This window comes from Pinus tabuliformis, chromosome 9, assembly GCF_031772625.1.
Source record: "Pinus tabuliformis cultivar Carrire ecotype Pingquan chromosome 9, CPIR1, whole genome shotgun sequence".
Taxonomy (NCBI): domain Eukaryota; kingdom Viridiplantae; phylum Streptophyta; class Pinopsida; order Pinales; family Pinaceae; genus Pinus; species Pinus tabuliformis.
Genome location: NC_142307.1, coordinates 1,846,130,490 through 1,846,148,793, shown reverse-complemented (window position 1 = coordinate 1,846,148,793; position 18,304 = coordinate 1,846,130,490). Strand labels below are relative to the sequence as shown.

General features: G+C 36.3%; 1 protein-coding gene across 1 annotated transcript in view; it reads right to left on the bottom strand.

Moving 5' to 3' along the window:
• Nucleotides 1-669, bottom strand: part of LOC149156210 (cold-regulated 413 plasma membrane protein 2-like) — a 53,313-nt gene extending 52,644 nt beyond the window's left edge. The window contains exon 1 of the mRNA XM_089437993.1: nt 362-669. Within this exon, the coding sequence (XP_089294119.1) occupies nt 362-540 (179 nt within the window). The 5' untranslated portion in view covers nt 541-669. The remainder of the gene's footprint in view (nt 1-361) is intronic.
• Nucleotides 670-18,304: the final 17,635 nt, after the last annotated feature.

Below are 18,304 nucleotides of genomic sequence, written 5' to 3'. Positions count from 1 at the left end.
GTTGTCAGACCCTGGACATGTCGCCGTGTTAATGTTGCCTATAAAACTGATCATTGCAGTGGGCTACACCTATACCTGATAAAAGTCAACTTTGACAGCCAATGGATACAAAGAGTCTTCACAATTAAGGTAGTGCAAGTCTTGGGTGTATTTGAAGGTGGTCTAGGTCTAGTGCAAGTCTTGGGTGTATTTGACAGAAGAGAATACCCGTCAATCAAATACAAGAATGGAGTAAATTTGACAAAAGAGATATCTATACTGCTGGATCTTGGCATTCAGACCTAAGAAAGGAATAACCCACTTGCTTAACAAAATGTCATTTGCCAAAGAATAAACAAAACTGATAAAAGTAAATACTCACATGGCGGCAATAGTGGCAAGCCATTGCAGCAAGCTAGTGATGATTCCTGTTCCAAGCAACCCCACAGAGTGCTTTGCCACTTTGCGCATAGCCACCCAAATTTCCTGGAAATCGGACCTGAGATCATCTGTGCTCACTTCATCACTTGTCTTCATTTCCAGCAACCCAAATTTCCCCATTCTGATTGTCAATGGATCCGTCCCTTCTCACACTTAGCTAAACAATCCCTGATGCTTATGGATTCTCCCAATTTAAATTCAGTAATCACTCATGTATCAGCCCTCGAAATTCGTGACATAAGTCAGACATGAAATTATGACGTGCCATGTGTCGACTAAATATGAACTTTGGGTCTGATCTGGCAGATTGATGAGGCGCTGACAGCTCACTGGCCATGTGGCTAACCACGAGGGAGCCAGACAACGGAATTTGTAATTATCCTAAACCGAATCTAGATGGCGCGCAATGAGGGGCACACTAATCGAGATCTCTATGTGGAATTTTGAAAGTGATTCATGGACTTAGTTGGTTGATTTATTGCAGTCAGTGGTACTTTTTCAGTGATGTTGACGTCCATGGCTATCAAGCTAATGAATTTGCGCTACACTGGATAGGACCTTTCTCGACATTATCTGAAACGCATTTTCCAAGTTACTGTTTCAATGGATTCCGTGTGTTTCAAGTTTTCTTGATTTTCTACGTGCATCCAAAATTATGAGGAGTAATGAGTGTCAATATGATAAGTCGGTAGAACAACTGTGGGAGGAATAATTCTAAATACCAAAACTCCAGAAGCAAATTCCAGAAGCTAGAGTTAAAAATTATATATTATACTTAAATTTTATTTTATAATAAAGGGAAAAAAATCATTTTATATCTTTCATCAATTTGTTAACATTTTTTGAATGAGGTGACAACAAAAAGAAAGTTTCTATTGATTCAGATTTTCAATGTTAGATAAGCATTAGATTTATTCGATTTCTAAAAAAACTTATTTTTGGCAAGTTTCATTTAAAATAATTATTTAAAATAATTGTTTAAAGGTAAAAACAGGATAAGAGATTCTATTAAGATATTTAAGAAATTTTTACTTTTTTTGAAACAGTAGAATTATTTTCATACCAACGTTTCAAATCCCAAGTGGGATCCATCATCAGGGTAGAAGAATGATGATAAAAGAAGAGCAAACAGGGGAATAAATACTAAGGAGAAAGAAAATTCAAAGGAAAAACAAACAGTCGGCTAGAACCCTAAATTTAATGTAATATTTGTTATTAATAATTTTATTTCATATTAAATATTATTAATAAATATCAATTAAAATAAAATAATTTAATATAATAATAACTTATAATAATAACCCTAATTTAATATATTTATTAATTCTATTTATTTAATTATATTTATTTAATATGTTTATTTCATATATTTAATTATATTTATATAATATATTAAAAAATTATATTTATTTAATTATATTATATTTATTTAATATATTTTTATATATTTATTTAATTTATTTATTTAATATATTATATTATATTTAATATATTAATAAATTATATTTATTTAATTATATTATATTTATTTAATATATTAATTAATTATATTTATTTAATATATTTATTTAATATATTTTTATTTTTATTTAAATTTCTTTAATATATTAATTAATTGTATCTATTTAATTATATTTGTTAAAGATATTTATTTAATTATTTAATTATATTAATTTAATATATAAATTAATTATATTTAATCAATATATTAATTATATTTATATTTAATTAATTATATTTATTCAATTATTATATAATTAATCACTTATTATCATATTATTAATACTATTATAAAATCAATATCTTATTAATAAATTAATTAAAATAATGATTCTTATAATAATTATTATTATAAAGAATAAATTAATATATTTATATACTTACATTATATTAGAAACATGAATAGTAAAAATATAGTTAACTAATGTAATGAATATACTAAAGGATAGCTAAAATGGAAAGAAATAAAATATTAGAATAACAGAGGACAACATACCTGAGGATGCATTACCTGGGGATGGGCTGACGACTTCTAACATCTTTGATCAAGGGCAGCCAGCTTCCGCTAATTTCCAAACCACTGTCTCTGTTCAGATTCTGAGGATACTTCATAATTTCAAGAGCTTCTCTGATCTTTCGTCTGTGATGGTGTTCCTCTCTTGCTATAATAGAAGCGTTTTCCAGGCAAATATGGTGCTTGGTCTTCAAGGAGTGTTCTGCAAGGGCTGAGGTACGAGATCTTCCATTCCTGATATCAGCGCCATGTTCTTTGAGCCTTGTCTGAAGGGAGCGGCATGTTTCACCTATGTAGCTTTTTCCACAAGAACAGTCTATCTTATAGACTCCCTTAAGCTGAAGATTGTCCATATTATCTTTAACAGATTTCAAACCTTGTCTGATGGTACCGGGAGCTGAGAAATGAGTGAAAATGTTCTTCTTTCTTAGGATTTTAGCGATTTTGTCTGTAATACCAAGGATATAAGGAAGAAAAATTTTTCCTTGAGGCTGATCTTGCGCCTTGTGCTCATGAGATGACAACTTTCTTTCAGCTCTTTCTATGGCTTTTTTAATCTCATGCTCTTTGTAGCCTATACTCTTGAAAACTGAAACCAAATGCCTTGTGCTCATGAGATGACAACTTTCTTTCAGCTTTTTTTAATCTCATGCTCTTTGTAGCCTATACTCTTGAAAACTGAAACCAAATGCCTTGTGCTCATGAGATGACAACTTTCTTTCAGCTTTTTTTAATCTCATGCTCTTTGTAGCCTTGTGCTCATGAGATGATTTTTAATCTCATGCTCTTTGTAGCCTTGTGCTCATGAGATGATTTTTAATCTCTAAGATAGACTGTTCTTGTGGAAAAATCTACATAGGTGAAACAGGCCGCTCCCTCCAGACAAGGCTCAAAGAACATGGCGCTGATATCAGGAATGGAAGATCTCGTACCTCAGCCCTCGCAGAACACTCCTTGAAGACCAAGCACCATATTTGCCTGGAAAACGCTTCTATTATAGCAAGAGAGGAACACCATCACAGACGAAAGATCAGAGAAGCTCTTGAAATTATGAAGTATCCTCAGAATCTGAACAGAGACAGTGGTTTGGAAATTAGCGGAAGCTGGCTGCCCTTGATCAAAGATGTTAGAAGTCGTCAGCCCATCCCCAGGTAATGTATCCTCAGGTATGTTGTCCTCTGATATTCTAATATTTTATTTCTTTCCATTTTAGCTATCCTTTAGTATATTCATTACATTAGTTAACTATATTTTTACTATTCATGTTTCTAATATAATGTAAGTATATAAATATATTAATTTATTCTTTATAATAATAATTATTATAAGAATCATTATTTTAATTAATTTATTAATAAGATATTGATTTTATAATAGTATTAATAATATGATAATAAGTGATTAATTATATAATAATTGAATAAATATAATTAATTAAATATAAATATAATTAATATATTGATTAAATATAATTAATTTATATATTAAATTAATATAATTAAATAATTAAATAAATATCTTTAACAAATATAATTAAATAGATACAATTAATTAATATATTAAAGAAATTTAAATATAAATAAAAATATATTAAATAAATATAATTAATTAATATATTAAATAAATATAATATAATTAAATAAATATAATTTATTAATATATTAAATATAATATAATATATTAAATAAATAAATTAAATAAATATATAAAAATATATTAAATAAATATAATATAATTAAATAAATATAATTTTTTAATATATTATATAAATATAATTAAATATATGAAATAAACATATTAAATAAATATAATTAAATAAATAGAATTAATAAATATATTAAATTAGGGTTATTATTATAAGTTATTATTATATTAAATTATTTTATTTTAATTGATATTTATTAATAATATTTAATATGAAATAAAAATATTAATAACAAATATTACATTAAATTTAGGGTTCTAGCCGACTGTTTGTTTTTCCCTTTGAATTTTCTTCCTCCTTAGTATTTATTCCTCCTGTTTGCTCTTCTTTTATCATCATTCTTCTACCCTGATGATGGATCCCACTTGGGATTTGAAACGTTGGTATGAAAATAATTCTACTGTGGATTCTCCGATCAATTCAAAAGATAAAAACCACAGATCTCTCAAATCCAAAATTTTTACTTGTTTTCAAAAAACAAGATAAAAGATTTTATTAAAATATCTCAGAAGTTTTTATTTATTTTTGATTCTCTTTTGACTATAATATAGAATATTTTGAAATTTTTTTTTTTTTTCAATGATAATATAAAAGATTTTATCACTTTAAAAGTGGATGAAGCAAGTATATTTAATTAACAATTATGTTCATAAAAAAGACATTATCATTTAGTCTAAAAAGTTGGTTTAATTGATTAAATTTGTTATTGGAAGTTCAAATTTTTTCTGGGTGAAGCTTGGTAATTCAGCCAACGAGAAGTGATTCCTTTGGATAAATCTGTTTGATACAAATATTTCGGGGAAATAGTATTTTTTTGGTAGGTAAGCATATCGCAAAGAGTGCCTTAACAGTGCACCCATTCACCGTCAATCTTATTCACGTAAACCACATAATAAAAATAAAAGACATTATAGCTTACAAAATAATGTTATTTTTAATATATATATATATATATATATATATATATATATATATATATATATATATATATATATATATATATATATATATATATATATATATATATACATAAAATTCAATGTTTTGAACAATTTAAATATATATAATGAGAAGAAACAATAATATATTTACTCTACTTGTTTTAAAAGTACTATTTTTATAAACTAATTATAATGTTAAAATAATTAAAAAATTTATATCTTAATTAATTAAAAATTTATTTTGTAAATTTACTACAATATGTTTGTTATTTATATTTTATAAAAAATATATAGAAAGAGAAATATCATTATTAATGCAGCAAAACATAAAGGAACAATAGAAAAAAAGAATTTACACATAGAGACCCCAGGATTGGTCAGAGACCAGGGCAAACCGCACAAGGGAGAAAACCTTTTCAAATTCTTCTTCTTATTAGATTGTCATTGAATGTTTCAACAAAGAGAGAGTACAATGATCCATTTCTTCATTCACAAGACTATCCAGTAAAACCAACCAAACAATATCCCAGAGATGAACCCAACAATAATACTAAACAAAATCATGATTCAGAAGGTTGCAATCAATTGTCAACATTTGTGGTTAACTAACGAAATTTGCGGTCAAACGATGAAATGAAACCCTAGTTTCCAGCTAGAGAGAAAGAGAGATATTTGTGTGGCTAAAACATTCTAGCCGCACAGAGACGCTTGTGTGCGTGCAGTTGCAACCGAAATTTTCAAGTGGCAACCTTGAGACTAGAAAACAAATACCATAATTCACACGTGCAAGCTTGGACCCTGCAACTTCGGATTTATGTGAACCAATTTCCCACTAACCAACTTTAGACCTATGCGAGCCAAACTAAAGAAAGAAGAATGATTGATCTTGTCCAAATGAGGGCCACTTGACTTGTATTTATAGCCATCCGAGGATGTTCAATTTCTCTTTTGGGTTGACCTGTCCTTTAGTGCACATGTGGGTTTCCATATTAAAAATATATTTTTCCTCAACCAAATAATTTTTTTCCAAGGGCTAGGAGGGGTTTTCCTTGGAAGGTCATCACCAACCTAGTCAAGGCTTAGGGAAGCCAAGATTAAGTTACATCAAAAGATTCAACTCATGTTTACATCTAGTGACCAATTAAAAGAAAGCTTTCTGACAGCCATACATCAAGTAGGTACATAGCCAACTCCTCTATATTGGCTTGAAAAACTATGCTCACATTAATTATTTTGTAGAAATTTTGAATAATTTGACACTTATTCACAGAGATTATCCCGATTATACACTATTGCGGAATACATGCATAATACATAACCTCCTCTACGTTGATCATCAATTTAGCAGCATTAAAAATAATGAAACATCAATCGCATGCGTACATTAACACAGTATGTAACCGGGAGAAAGCATACAGCTGAAAACCCCACACTATCTGTATATTATATTGATTGAGAACATGTAACAATACATAGTACAATACTCCTCACAAGTACTCAGTACTATCTCCACCTGTTACACACAAACTAGCTCAGATCTGATGCCTCAAATCTCCTCCATTATTTGTCTGCCTCCACTGCGCAATCCTACATGAGAATAATGATGAATGGTTGAAGCAAACTTGCATTTCCTTGGCTGAACCACGCAATCCTCATTGGCATAACTCAATCCCATTGATTGTGCAAGATCTCATGCACAACTATAGTCACAACTGATAGCAATCTCAACCTCTAACACCTGTCTCCACTGAACTATCCATGCACTGAGTTAACTGATGTATTATTTAGTTTCTTTATGAGTTAATAATTAGTGAATTAATTAATAATTAATTCACATCACTCATCACTAGTGTATTCTGCAGTTAGACTAAATACAACTAGTTTAACCAAGTCAAACTGAACACAACTCCATCAACTCCTCAATCAACTCCACCAAAACTCAACCACTTGAGTTCTAACTGAAGTCCACCATGCAATAGCTCAACTGACTCATAAGAAAAGCGTATTTCCTTCTGACAGCTGCATGTGCCACATCTGTAGCTCAAACTGAAGTGCTCCAAGAGGATAAGATAATGTTTATAGTCCAAATATTATTATGAGCTAATAATATTCGATTGTTCTATTTTTAGCCTGGCAGTCTAAAAATAGACTCCGCCCATATGTTAAAAAATAGAAGTCCATCTATTTTTACCAACATGACCAATCATCCACAAATAGCATCCTGCAACTCATAGACCATGATCCATATGTCTAAAAATAGACTTTGCGCCAAAAAAGCCTGCGGGCCCACTTAGTGAAGGCAACTCCTTTCCACTAAGCTTCATCATCTTGTTGCATTTTCAACACTCCCTCTCAACAAGATATGGATTATCTGCAACCCCTATCCTGCAACTCTGGAATGTTCTGCATGCAACACATTTGCCCGGTCCACTTGCTCCAACAACACTTGGAACAAAAACACTCCCAACTGACCACTTTGTTGGGCTAGGAACATACTCTGATGCTGAAGCTCTACCTGCTGCTGACAAGTGCTCCCTCTCTGACATCTGCGCTACTGCAACATCTCCATGCATCTCGCACCATTGCACACTTCTTTGTGCCACCTAGCACTGTGCAAAACACTTGTGCCTCTCGCATTGCTGCAGCCTGCTAGCTATGCGTTGTCCTGGGATTCCCTACATTGTCGCTCTCTCTACCGCTCCATCCGCATCTGTCTCTACCCAATCAGTCAGTTCCTGCTACTCCACATTGGGGCTCCCGTAGCAAGGTCTCATCCAAGAGGTTGGGTACCTCAAGGATCCTGCCCCTCCTCCTTGGGATGATCAATCCACATCACCTCACCTCCTACCTGGAGGTATGGCTGCATGTGATCCCTCAGCCCACCTGGCTCGAAGTTTCCCCCTACTGGAGGTCTCTGCATGAGTAGATGTCTCTACTTGATCTCCTCTCAGCTTCCCCTGTTGTGGCTGCTCCACAACCTCCTGAAGCTGCTGCACCAATCGTGGCTCCTCCACAATCGTCTGAGACTTCTTCTGGCTCTGCATGTTGAGAGGTAATATACGCTCCCTCTCAACCACCAAGTCTCCATCAGTTGCCTCGCTGCTCAAGGCTTTGCATGTATCTTGAACCTCAAGATCATACAGGTTCTTGACCCATGAACCAATCTGCTTCACCTATCTAGTGATGATGTGTCTAAGGAAAACCTTTCCCTTACTGAAGACTACATCATAGCCTCTGTCTTCCAGCATCGCGATCGGCACCAAGTTTCTCTTCAGTCCTGGTACATACTTGACATCGGTCAAGGTAAGGCGAGCTCCATGCTCCCTCTGAAAAATAACTGTGCCTACACCTGAGACACTATACTTCTCATCATTACCCATCGCTATGAGTATCTAGAGATCTTTCTCTTCCAAAGTACTGAACAAACTCTTGTCACCGGTCATGTGGAAAGAAGCTCCACTGTCAAGAAACCAACCACTTCCCACCATGGATGAAACCATGCATGCGAAGAGTGTGAAATCCAACTCAAACTGTGAAGCAAGTGCCTCACCTTTAGATCCTTCCCCGGATCCCTTCTTGGATTTCCTCCGTGGACAATTTGCAGTATAATGGCCCACCTCATGACAACGAAAGCATCTCACCTTTGACTTGTCAACCTTCTTCCCATCATTGGAAGAATTGGATTAGGAAAGAGAACCCTTCACCTTCCCCTTCTTCACCTTACTCGCTAAGGCACAGTTCTCCTCATCATGCATGGATGAAGAATTGTCTCTGGTGCTCCGTCTGATCTCCTCTTGCACAAGATCCGACCAAAGTCTCTCCCATCCTCGCAATTTCTCCCGACCATTGACAGAGTCCTGATAGGAATGCCAACTCTTCAGAAGACCAAGTAGAGCCAAGCTCACCAAGTCCTCATCATCAACAGTTACCCCTACACTTCCCAACTCATCCCGGCATTGGGTGAACTTCGTGAGATACTTGGGTATATTGTCTCCATTCTCACACTTAATGTTTCTGAGTTTATCCTTGAGCACCAACTTCCTCTGGTCGCTCTTGCTTTGGAATAGATTTGTCAACGCTTTCCACATCAAGTATGGAGAAGCCTTTCCATGCAGGCTGGACACAATGTGATCCTTCACGCCCTCCAACAGAATCCTTCGACACTTTGCTGTCTTCTTTTGCTAAACCACAGCTTCAGCAGCATCAGTAGGTTTTGGGACTTCAGCATCTATGAAATCCTTCAACCCATTGTCATCTAACACTGCCTCCATCCTGTCTTTCCATGTAATATAATTCGAGCTGCCTTCAAGAGCATACTCCAATCGCAATCTGCTGAAAGACTTTTAAACTTTGACACCAAGAAAACACTGCTGCAAATTCGAATTCCACTAGCTCAAAACTCAACCACCTCTGATCTAAAATTCGTGAGAACAAAGTATTTCTCGTACAGAGATTGACTGTATGGGCTTTTACCGGATAACTCACCTTCCGAAAGAAGGATGAATCCAGAGGCTACCTGGCCCGATTACAGACTCTGCCTGAAGAAATAAAATGTAAACACTTTCTAAATAATAGATCTGATGAACAACTCTGCTCCGATACCATGTAGAAATTTTGAATAATTTAACACTTATTCACATAGATTATCTCGATTATACACTATTGCGGAATACATGCATAATACATAACCTCCTCTACGTTAATCATCAATTTAGCAGCATTAAAAACAATGAAACATCAATCGCATGCGCACATTAACACAATATGTAACCCGGGGAAAGCATACAGCTGAAAACCCCACACTATCTGTATATTATATTGATTGAGAACATGTAACAATACATAGTACAATACTCCTCACAAGTACTCAGTACTATCTCCACTTGTTACACACAAACTAGCTCAGATCTGATGCCTCAAATCTCCTCCACTATTTGCCTGCCTCCACTGCGCAATCCTACATGAGAATAATGATGAATGGCTAAAGCAAACTCGTATTTCCTTGGCTGAACCACGCAATCCTCATTGGCATAACTCAATCCCATTGATTGTGCAAGATCTCATGCACAACTATAGTCACAATTGATAGCAATCTCAACCTCTAACACCTATCTCCACTGAACCGTCCATGCACTGAGTTAACTGATGTATTATTTAGTTTCTTTATGAGTTAATAATTAGTGAATTAATTAATAATTAATTCACATCACTCATCACTAGTGTATTCTGCAGTTAGACTAAATACAACTAGTTTAACCAAGTCAAACTGAACACAACTCCATCAACTCCTCAATCAACTCCACCAAAACTCAACCACTTGAGTTCTAACTGAAGTCCATCATGCAATAGCTCAATTGACTCATAAGAAAAGCGTATTTCCTTCTGACAGCTGCATGTGCCACATCTGTAGCTCAAACTGAAGTGCTCCAAGAGGATAAGATAATGTTTATAGTCCAAATATTATTATGAGCTAATAATATTCAACTGTTCTATTTTTAGCCTGGCAGTCTAAAAATAGACTCCGCCCATATGTCTAAAAATAGAAGTCCATCTATTTTTACCAACATGACCAATCATCCACAAATAGCATCCTGCAACTCATAGACCATGATCCATATGTCTAAAAATAGACTTTGCGCCAAAAATAGCTTGCGGGCCCACTTAGTGAAGGCGACTCCTTTCCACTAAGCTTCACCATCTTGTTGCATTTTCAACATATTTTAGTAATAGGCATTTACATAAATAAATCAATTTCAAGCTTACCTTGACATGATTCTCAATATCGTAATTCTTATATTTTAAAATTAGGTATTGTATGCAGCGCTAAAATGAATATGATTACGGTCTAAGCTCACAATCCATGTGTATTTTTTTTGGTAAGGTCATTAAAAAAACTCTTTGCATCACTATCTCAATCACCTACTCTAATTTTCACTTAACAAATATGAAAGGATGTAACACCATCATCCCACATCCACCCAAGTAACCATTCCAACCAAGTAAACATGAGATGAGAGGCTACTATGATCAAATTCGACCTCCTACGCGACTTTAAGTGGAATGGACAGAAACATCACACACAGTCATCCAACATCATCAACACAACCCTCAGTACACAAGTCAGGCACTCAGACAGCTTATCCCTGGGTCCCACTATTGTTCTGGATCTCTTAGGCCATAATCGTTCTCATGCTATGGGTAAGGGAGCGACCAACAACCTAAAGTCACTCTCACAGGCTTGCCTACCAGCGACCAGAGACCAAAATTGTCAGTTATGTGCCAGCGACCTCAGGATTTAAGCCACTTTTTCAGGCCCAGAGCCGAGGCCACTACTTAGAATGGAGTGATAGCTTGAAATCATTAAAAATACAGGGAAACAATGATGCAAAAGCAATAAACTAAACAAGACCATAACTAGACCCCTACTAGCCATGCCAGGGATTTCGTCAAACATATCATCAACATGTAACCTACATGTGTAAACAACATCATTTTGTGTAGGGATCTCATACTTATCTAAGAATCGTTATGAATCATTGTTCCCTCATGTCATTTGTTGCATTATCACTTATTAGGCCATAGATACACTATCCATTCATTTACAAGTAAAAACATGTTGAGAGTCATACATAGGTGTTGTCACAATATACATATAACCAACATAATATGAACATAATTACCATAAACATATCAGCCATCAAAATCCATACATACATCAATACATTTACACATGAAAATCAAGGGAATGAATTTCTCATTAATGAATGCAATAAACCAGCTGGAGATGGGACTACCACGTTCCACCCAACCATAGAATGGTTGAGCCAAATCTCTCCTCATCCATTCACGAATGTGAGACTTAAACCAAAAGAACCAACTAGGGCATACCGAGGCTAAACCACCTCACCCACATCAACAGAAACCAGGCTTTACCGTAATCCATCCTGGATCACTAGGCCAACACAATGAACACATCATAACAGGCTTTACCATGATCTCCACCTGATCACTAGGCCAAACAAGCATGGATGCCAACGGATTTCTCCACCTACACCGTGAGGAATTTTCCTCTCCTAGTCTCTCAGGATTTACCGCTATCCAAACCCCGATCACTAGGTCCTAAACTGAGCCCCCTTCTCCAGGCTTTACCGCATATCCCAAACTCAAGATTACTAGGCCCAACGGAGAGAAAACCACCTCTTGGCTTTACCGCATATTCTGCCATTCACCGACAAGGATTCCTAGACCCATCGAGGCAACACAATCTTGCCTTTACCACAACCCACTGTCTAGCTCAGGGGTCATTAGGCTAGTGGCTTTACTGTGATCCACAATTCGGTTCAGGGACCACTAGGCCATGTGCTCTATCATTCAGAGATCCACCCCACTTAGCTTCAAATCCATTCAATAATCCAACTTAACTAAAACATGAGAACCCCGCCACACCATGGTTATCTGGAGATGCAAAGGCGAGGCTGAAGACACGATTACACCTGGCAAAACCCATGCCATGATAGAAAAGAACCACATGCAATGCCATGCATGCCAAATTTAGCAAGGAAAATACACATGCAAGTTGATACCTGCAATGAAGCCTATTGTAGTTACTTGATCTTTTCTTCGTCTTCCCTTCTTTTCATTTCTTGCTCCAATGCCAATATTGCTCCAAGAAACTCTAAGTGCCCAAGAGTATGAAAGAGAGAGATAGAATAATGAGAGAGCTCCAAAACTCAACTGACAAAAGGTTGCCACCTGATCCTCATAAGCCTTTTTATGAATGAGACCTCTATTTTTTTCATTTTCCATTCTTTTCCTTCATTTTCCTCCTCACATGCAACATGTGACCTTTCACCTCCCTTTTCTCCTAATTTCCATTATTTTCATAAATAATTATGCCAAAAATGCCATTTTGCCTTTCGAAATCCTTAACCTTTTCCTTTGCCAATTTCCGTAGCCATAAACAACCAAATGAACACCCCCTAAGATTTCTTGCCCAACATTCAGCTTGGAATAAGTGTCCCATCAATCATGGTTATTGTTTTTAACTTTTATTACATGGAATTTTCACCAAGACTGTTACAGAACCCTCCCCCCTAGGGGACATCTTCCTCAATATTCAATCACACATATACCTAAGCAACCTGCTGGAAGAAGACATACTGCTCGTTGAGCTTTATAACAACTTATTAAGTATTTACAATGAAGAACCTGCTCAAAAGAAAAATATCATGACAACATGACAACATATCGCATAGTGGAGTTTTATAACACAACTCATTATGGTATTTACAATGATCATCCTGTTGAGTGCCAATCCACACAACATCATAACATCATGATAACATAACTACATGGTAGCATAGTAACATTATGACATAATCACAATAACATGACACCCATACTACTTAATGGAGCTTTATAACATAGCTCATGGTGGTATTACATCCATACACATATGTACATATAAAATATCATCAAAAGATATACCAAAATATATACCAAAGCATATATCGAAACATATACTAAACACCATATCTAAGAAGATATCAAAACATCATATCAAAGCATATACCAAAACACCATATGAAAGCAGATACCAAACCACCATAAAGCATATACCACACCACCATATTGAAGTTGCTTTGCCTCAACGGAAAAAAAGGAAGGATACATAGCCCGCATCTGATCTTCCATCTCCCATGTAGCTTCATCGGGCCCAAAGTGCTTCCATTGCACTTTAAATTGCTCGAATGCTTGATTCTAGAGCATGAGCACCTTTTTCTACAATACACACTAAGGCTCTGTCTAGAATTCTCCATTTGGTTCCACTTGCAGTACAGACCAATCAATCACATGATCAACATCCTTAACATACTTCTAAAGCAAAGATACATGGAAAACATCGTGGACTTTCATTGTTGGAGGTAGTGCAAGTTGATAGGCTACTAGCCCAATACTCTCAGTGATACTAAAGGGTCCATAAAACCATGGTGCCAGCTTAGCACATGATCTAATCCGCAAGGAGCTCTTCTTCAGTTTGATACACAAGTACACTCGTTCCCTGACCTAGAACTCCTTGAACAACATGTTCCCATCCGCATAACTCTTTTGCCTATCCTATTTTTCCTTTAGATTCTTCTTGATCACCTGCATTTCCTGTTCCATGTCTTCCAACATCTCTAGTCCAATCAACACCTTGCTAACCGGGTCATTCCAACTAATAGGAGTGTTACAACTCCGCCCATACAATGCCTCAAAAGGACTCATCCTTAATGACTCCTGATAAGCGTTGTTGCACGCTAACTCTACCAAAGGAATATACTCTTCCCACTTCCACTATTGATGCATCACATACATCTTCAACATTTCCTCCAATATCCTGTTGACCCTCTCTATCTGTCCATCTGTATACAAATGATAAGTTGTACGGAAGGCCAACTCTATGCCCAAACCTGCAAATAACTCCTTCCAGAATTTGGAAGTGAACTTCACATCCCTGTCTGACACAATCTTCTTTGGAACATCGTGTATTCTAACCACATCTCTGATGAATACATATGCCACTTCACTAGCTGAGAACATAGACTTCACCGGAATGAAATGTGCAAACTTTGTTAATATGTCCATAATGACCATGATGGAATCATGTTGTTCCACTGTCTTAGGTAACCCTGTGATGAAATCCACAGAAATAACCTCTCATTTCCATTTTGGAATCACAATCGGTTGTAGTAGTCCACCTATAATTTTACACTCTGCTTTCACTCGTTGACAGTCAAAACATCTAGCCACGAATTCTGCTACATCCCTCTTTAGATTCGGCCAATAATAATATCTCTTCACTACAGTTAATGTCTTCTGATAACTTGGGTGACCCAAATAAAGTTTCGCATGAAACTCCCTCAAGATCACCTTCTTGAGTTCATGGCTATCCAGTACATATATCATGTCTTGAAACCTGACCAACCCATTTGCTGTAAGACAATAATCCATACTTTGTGCACCTGCACCTGTACTTGTACCCATACTTCCACCTGTACCTGTACATGTACCTATACCTGTACTTGTACCAACATCCTACTGCAACCTGTACACAATCTCCATATACCTGTCATCTTGCTGACCTGACTGCAAGATCCTATCTTGTAATTCCGTCCCATAGGAGCTCATAGCTTCCAAGTGATTTACCTATACTCATCTACTGAGAGCATCTTCCACCCCTTTCTCTTTACATTTGATGCACTTGATATCGAAATCAAACTCGTTAATCGTGGCCAACCATCTAGCCTGCTTGGCGTTCAGATTCGACTGGTCAAACAAATACCTCAACCCAATATGATCACTCATAAGTACAAACCTCCTGCCAAGAAGATAATGTCTCCACATATTCAATGCATATATGATCGATGCTAATTCAAGATCATGTGTCAGGTAGTTCTTCTTGTGATCATTTCGTTTCTGAGACTCATAGCATACCACCAATCCATCCTACATAAGGACTCCATCAAGCCCTCTCTTGCAAGCATCTATGCATACCACAAACTCTTTGTCCAGATCTACAATTTGTAGCACTGGTGCATGTGTCAACAACTACTTAAGTTTCTCAAAGCTAGCCTCGCACTCCTCTGTCCATTTGAACTTATTACCTTTCCTTTGCAATTATGTGATAAGATAAGCAATCTACAAGAAGTTCCTGATGAACCTCCTATAATAGCTTGCCATACCCATGAAATATCTCACCTCATCCACACTCTTAGCAACTACCCACTCCATGATGGCTCTTATCTTCTCTGGATCTACTACAATGCCTTCCTTGGAGACAACATGTCCCAAGTAATGTACCTCACTTTGAAAGAAGCTACACTTTCTGAGCTTAGCATACAAATGATGCTCCCTCAACAACCTCAACATTGTTGCTAAATTTTCGGCATGATCTTCCTCATTTTTAGAATATACTAGTATATCATCAATGAACACAATAACAAACTTATCCAAATATGGATGCAACACACAATTCATCATGAACATGAATGTATCTAGAGCATTAGTTAAACCAAATGGGACAACAACAAACTCATAATTCCCATACCTGGTCCTAAACGCAGTCTTGTAAATGCCCTCTTCTTTGATGCATACCTGATGGTATCTGGATCTCAAGTCGATCTTCATGAACACTATTGCTCCCTTCAGTTGATCGAACAAGTCATCAATCCTCAGCAAAGGGTACTTGCTCTTGATAGTCACTTTGTTCAATTGCTTGTAGTCAATGCCCAATCTAAGAGTACCATCTTTATTCTTCACAAGCAAGACTGGTGCGCCCCAAGGTGATACACTTGGCCTAATGTATCCCTTGTCCAACATTTCCTTCAACTCTATCTTTAACTCAACTAACTCAGGTGTGCTCATCCTGTAAGGTGCTTCCCTGGCACAAATGCAATAGAAAAGTCTACCTCCCTATGAGGTGGAAACTTTGTAATGTATTCAGGAAATAGATCCTAAAACTGCTGCAAAATTGGATACTTGTTGAACACATCTGCATCCTTAGCCTCCTTATCCTTATCACTAGAAATGTGCACTATGAATAACACACACCCTTTCCTGCAGTTATGCTTTTCTTGCATAGTTGTCAACATCCTAACTGATGTGGTTTTCTTCTTACCATGTAAGACTCTTGGTTCTTCATTGTCATCAACACACCCAATAGCTTTGTCATAGCAATCTACCTTGGTTCTATGAAGATACAACCAGTCCATGTCGAACAACGTACCGTATGAACCCAACGATAATACATTCAAATGTGTTGTGATAGGCATACCACTCAAGGCAAATGTGCAAGCTCTTACCAATGATGAACTCACTTCTTCATACATGTAGCCAACTGCACTAACCAAGATTCTACATGAAATTCCTTACTCAAACCACACTTATCCACCAAGTTAGGACTAACATAGCTATAATTAGATACAGGTCAATCAAAATAGAAATAATTTGATCACAAAGCTTACCATCCATATCAATGATAGATGTATGGTATTCTGCCTTCCTGTTGTCCACTACTGCATAGATACATGGAACACTCTAACCAACATCCCGAACAGTCTGCGCCTCCTATGCACTGTATATCTAAGGCCTACCACCCTGATTCTATAGAAAATCTCTCTTAAGGTGCTCCTTACGGCATGTCCAACACTGCAACCGACCAATGCCCTCACCTCTATGCTGATGCTACTGATGTGACCCATGTCCCTGTCTAGTTGCATTAAATCTTTTTTGCAATGCCACATTCTCTTTCTCATCTACATGCGAAGGCCTTGTCCTCTTAGGCTACCATTTGCCTTTACCTTTGTCCTTTCCTTTCCATCCATGCTAAGATTCATTCTTATGCTTTGATTATTCATAGCAATGCTTCAGTTTCCCAATAACTTCCTCAAGTGACCGAGGCTTATAATACTCAATCTGATCTCTAAATGCTAATAGAAAACCATTGCAAAATCTATGAAATTTAGCCTTCTCATCAGTAAGATATGGTACATACCTCAATATCTCCAAAAACTTGGTCGTGCACTCTTCATATGTCAATGATCCCATCTTTAGTTCATAGAATTCCTTAGCCTTACTGTCATAGTACCTATCTGACAAGTACTTCTTCCTGAAAATCCTCTTGAACTCCCACCAACTCTAACCATTTGTCCTGATGTCTCTGACCCACTTAACATCTTCCCACCAAATGTATGCTTTACCTTTCAAGTTGAATATCGCTACTCTGGCCTCCATGTTATATGTGTACTCATGCAACTCAAAGAATTTTTTCATCCCAAGTATCCAAGCCTCTACATCTTCTGACTTCTTCACATCTCCATCAGAATTAGGTGGCTTCGCTTTCTTAAACTCATCAGGCAAGTATCCCCTATCATTCTTCCTATAAGGATGATAATGATGACGACCATGATGTCTATCAGAACCAAAACTAGAATAGTACTTGTGCTCATCACTCCTTCTATCCAAAGTGTCCAACAACCTGTCATCTCTCACCGTATCAAATCTATCTAACCTATGTCTACTAGGAGACCTATTGCCATATGCCCCATTAGTTCCACCCCCATGTCCATGGCTGATCCAAAGCGGCCCTTGTCACTGCAAGTCTGACAAATTCTGAAGAAGTATAACATTAACCTCTTCTTCTCTTGTGTTTGTATGATCCGGTCATAATCTGCCTTACAACTG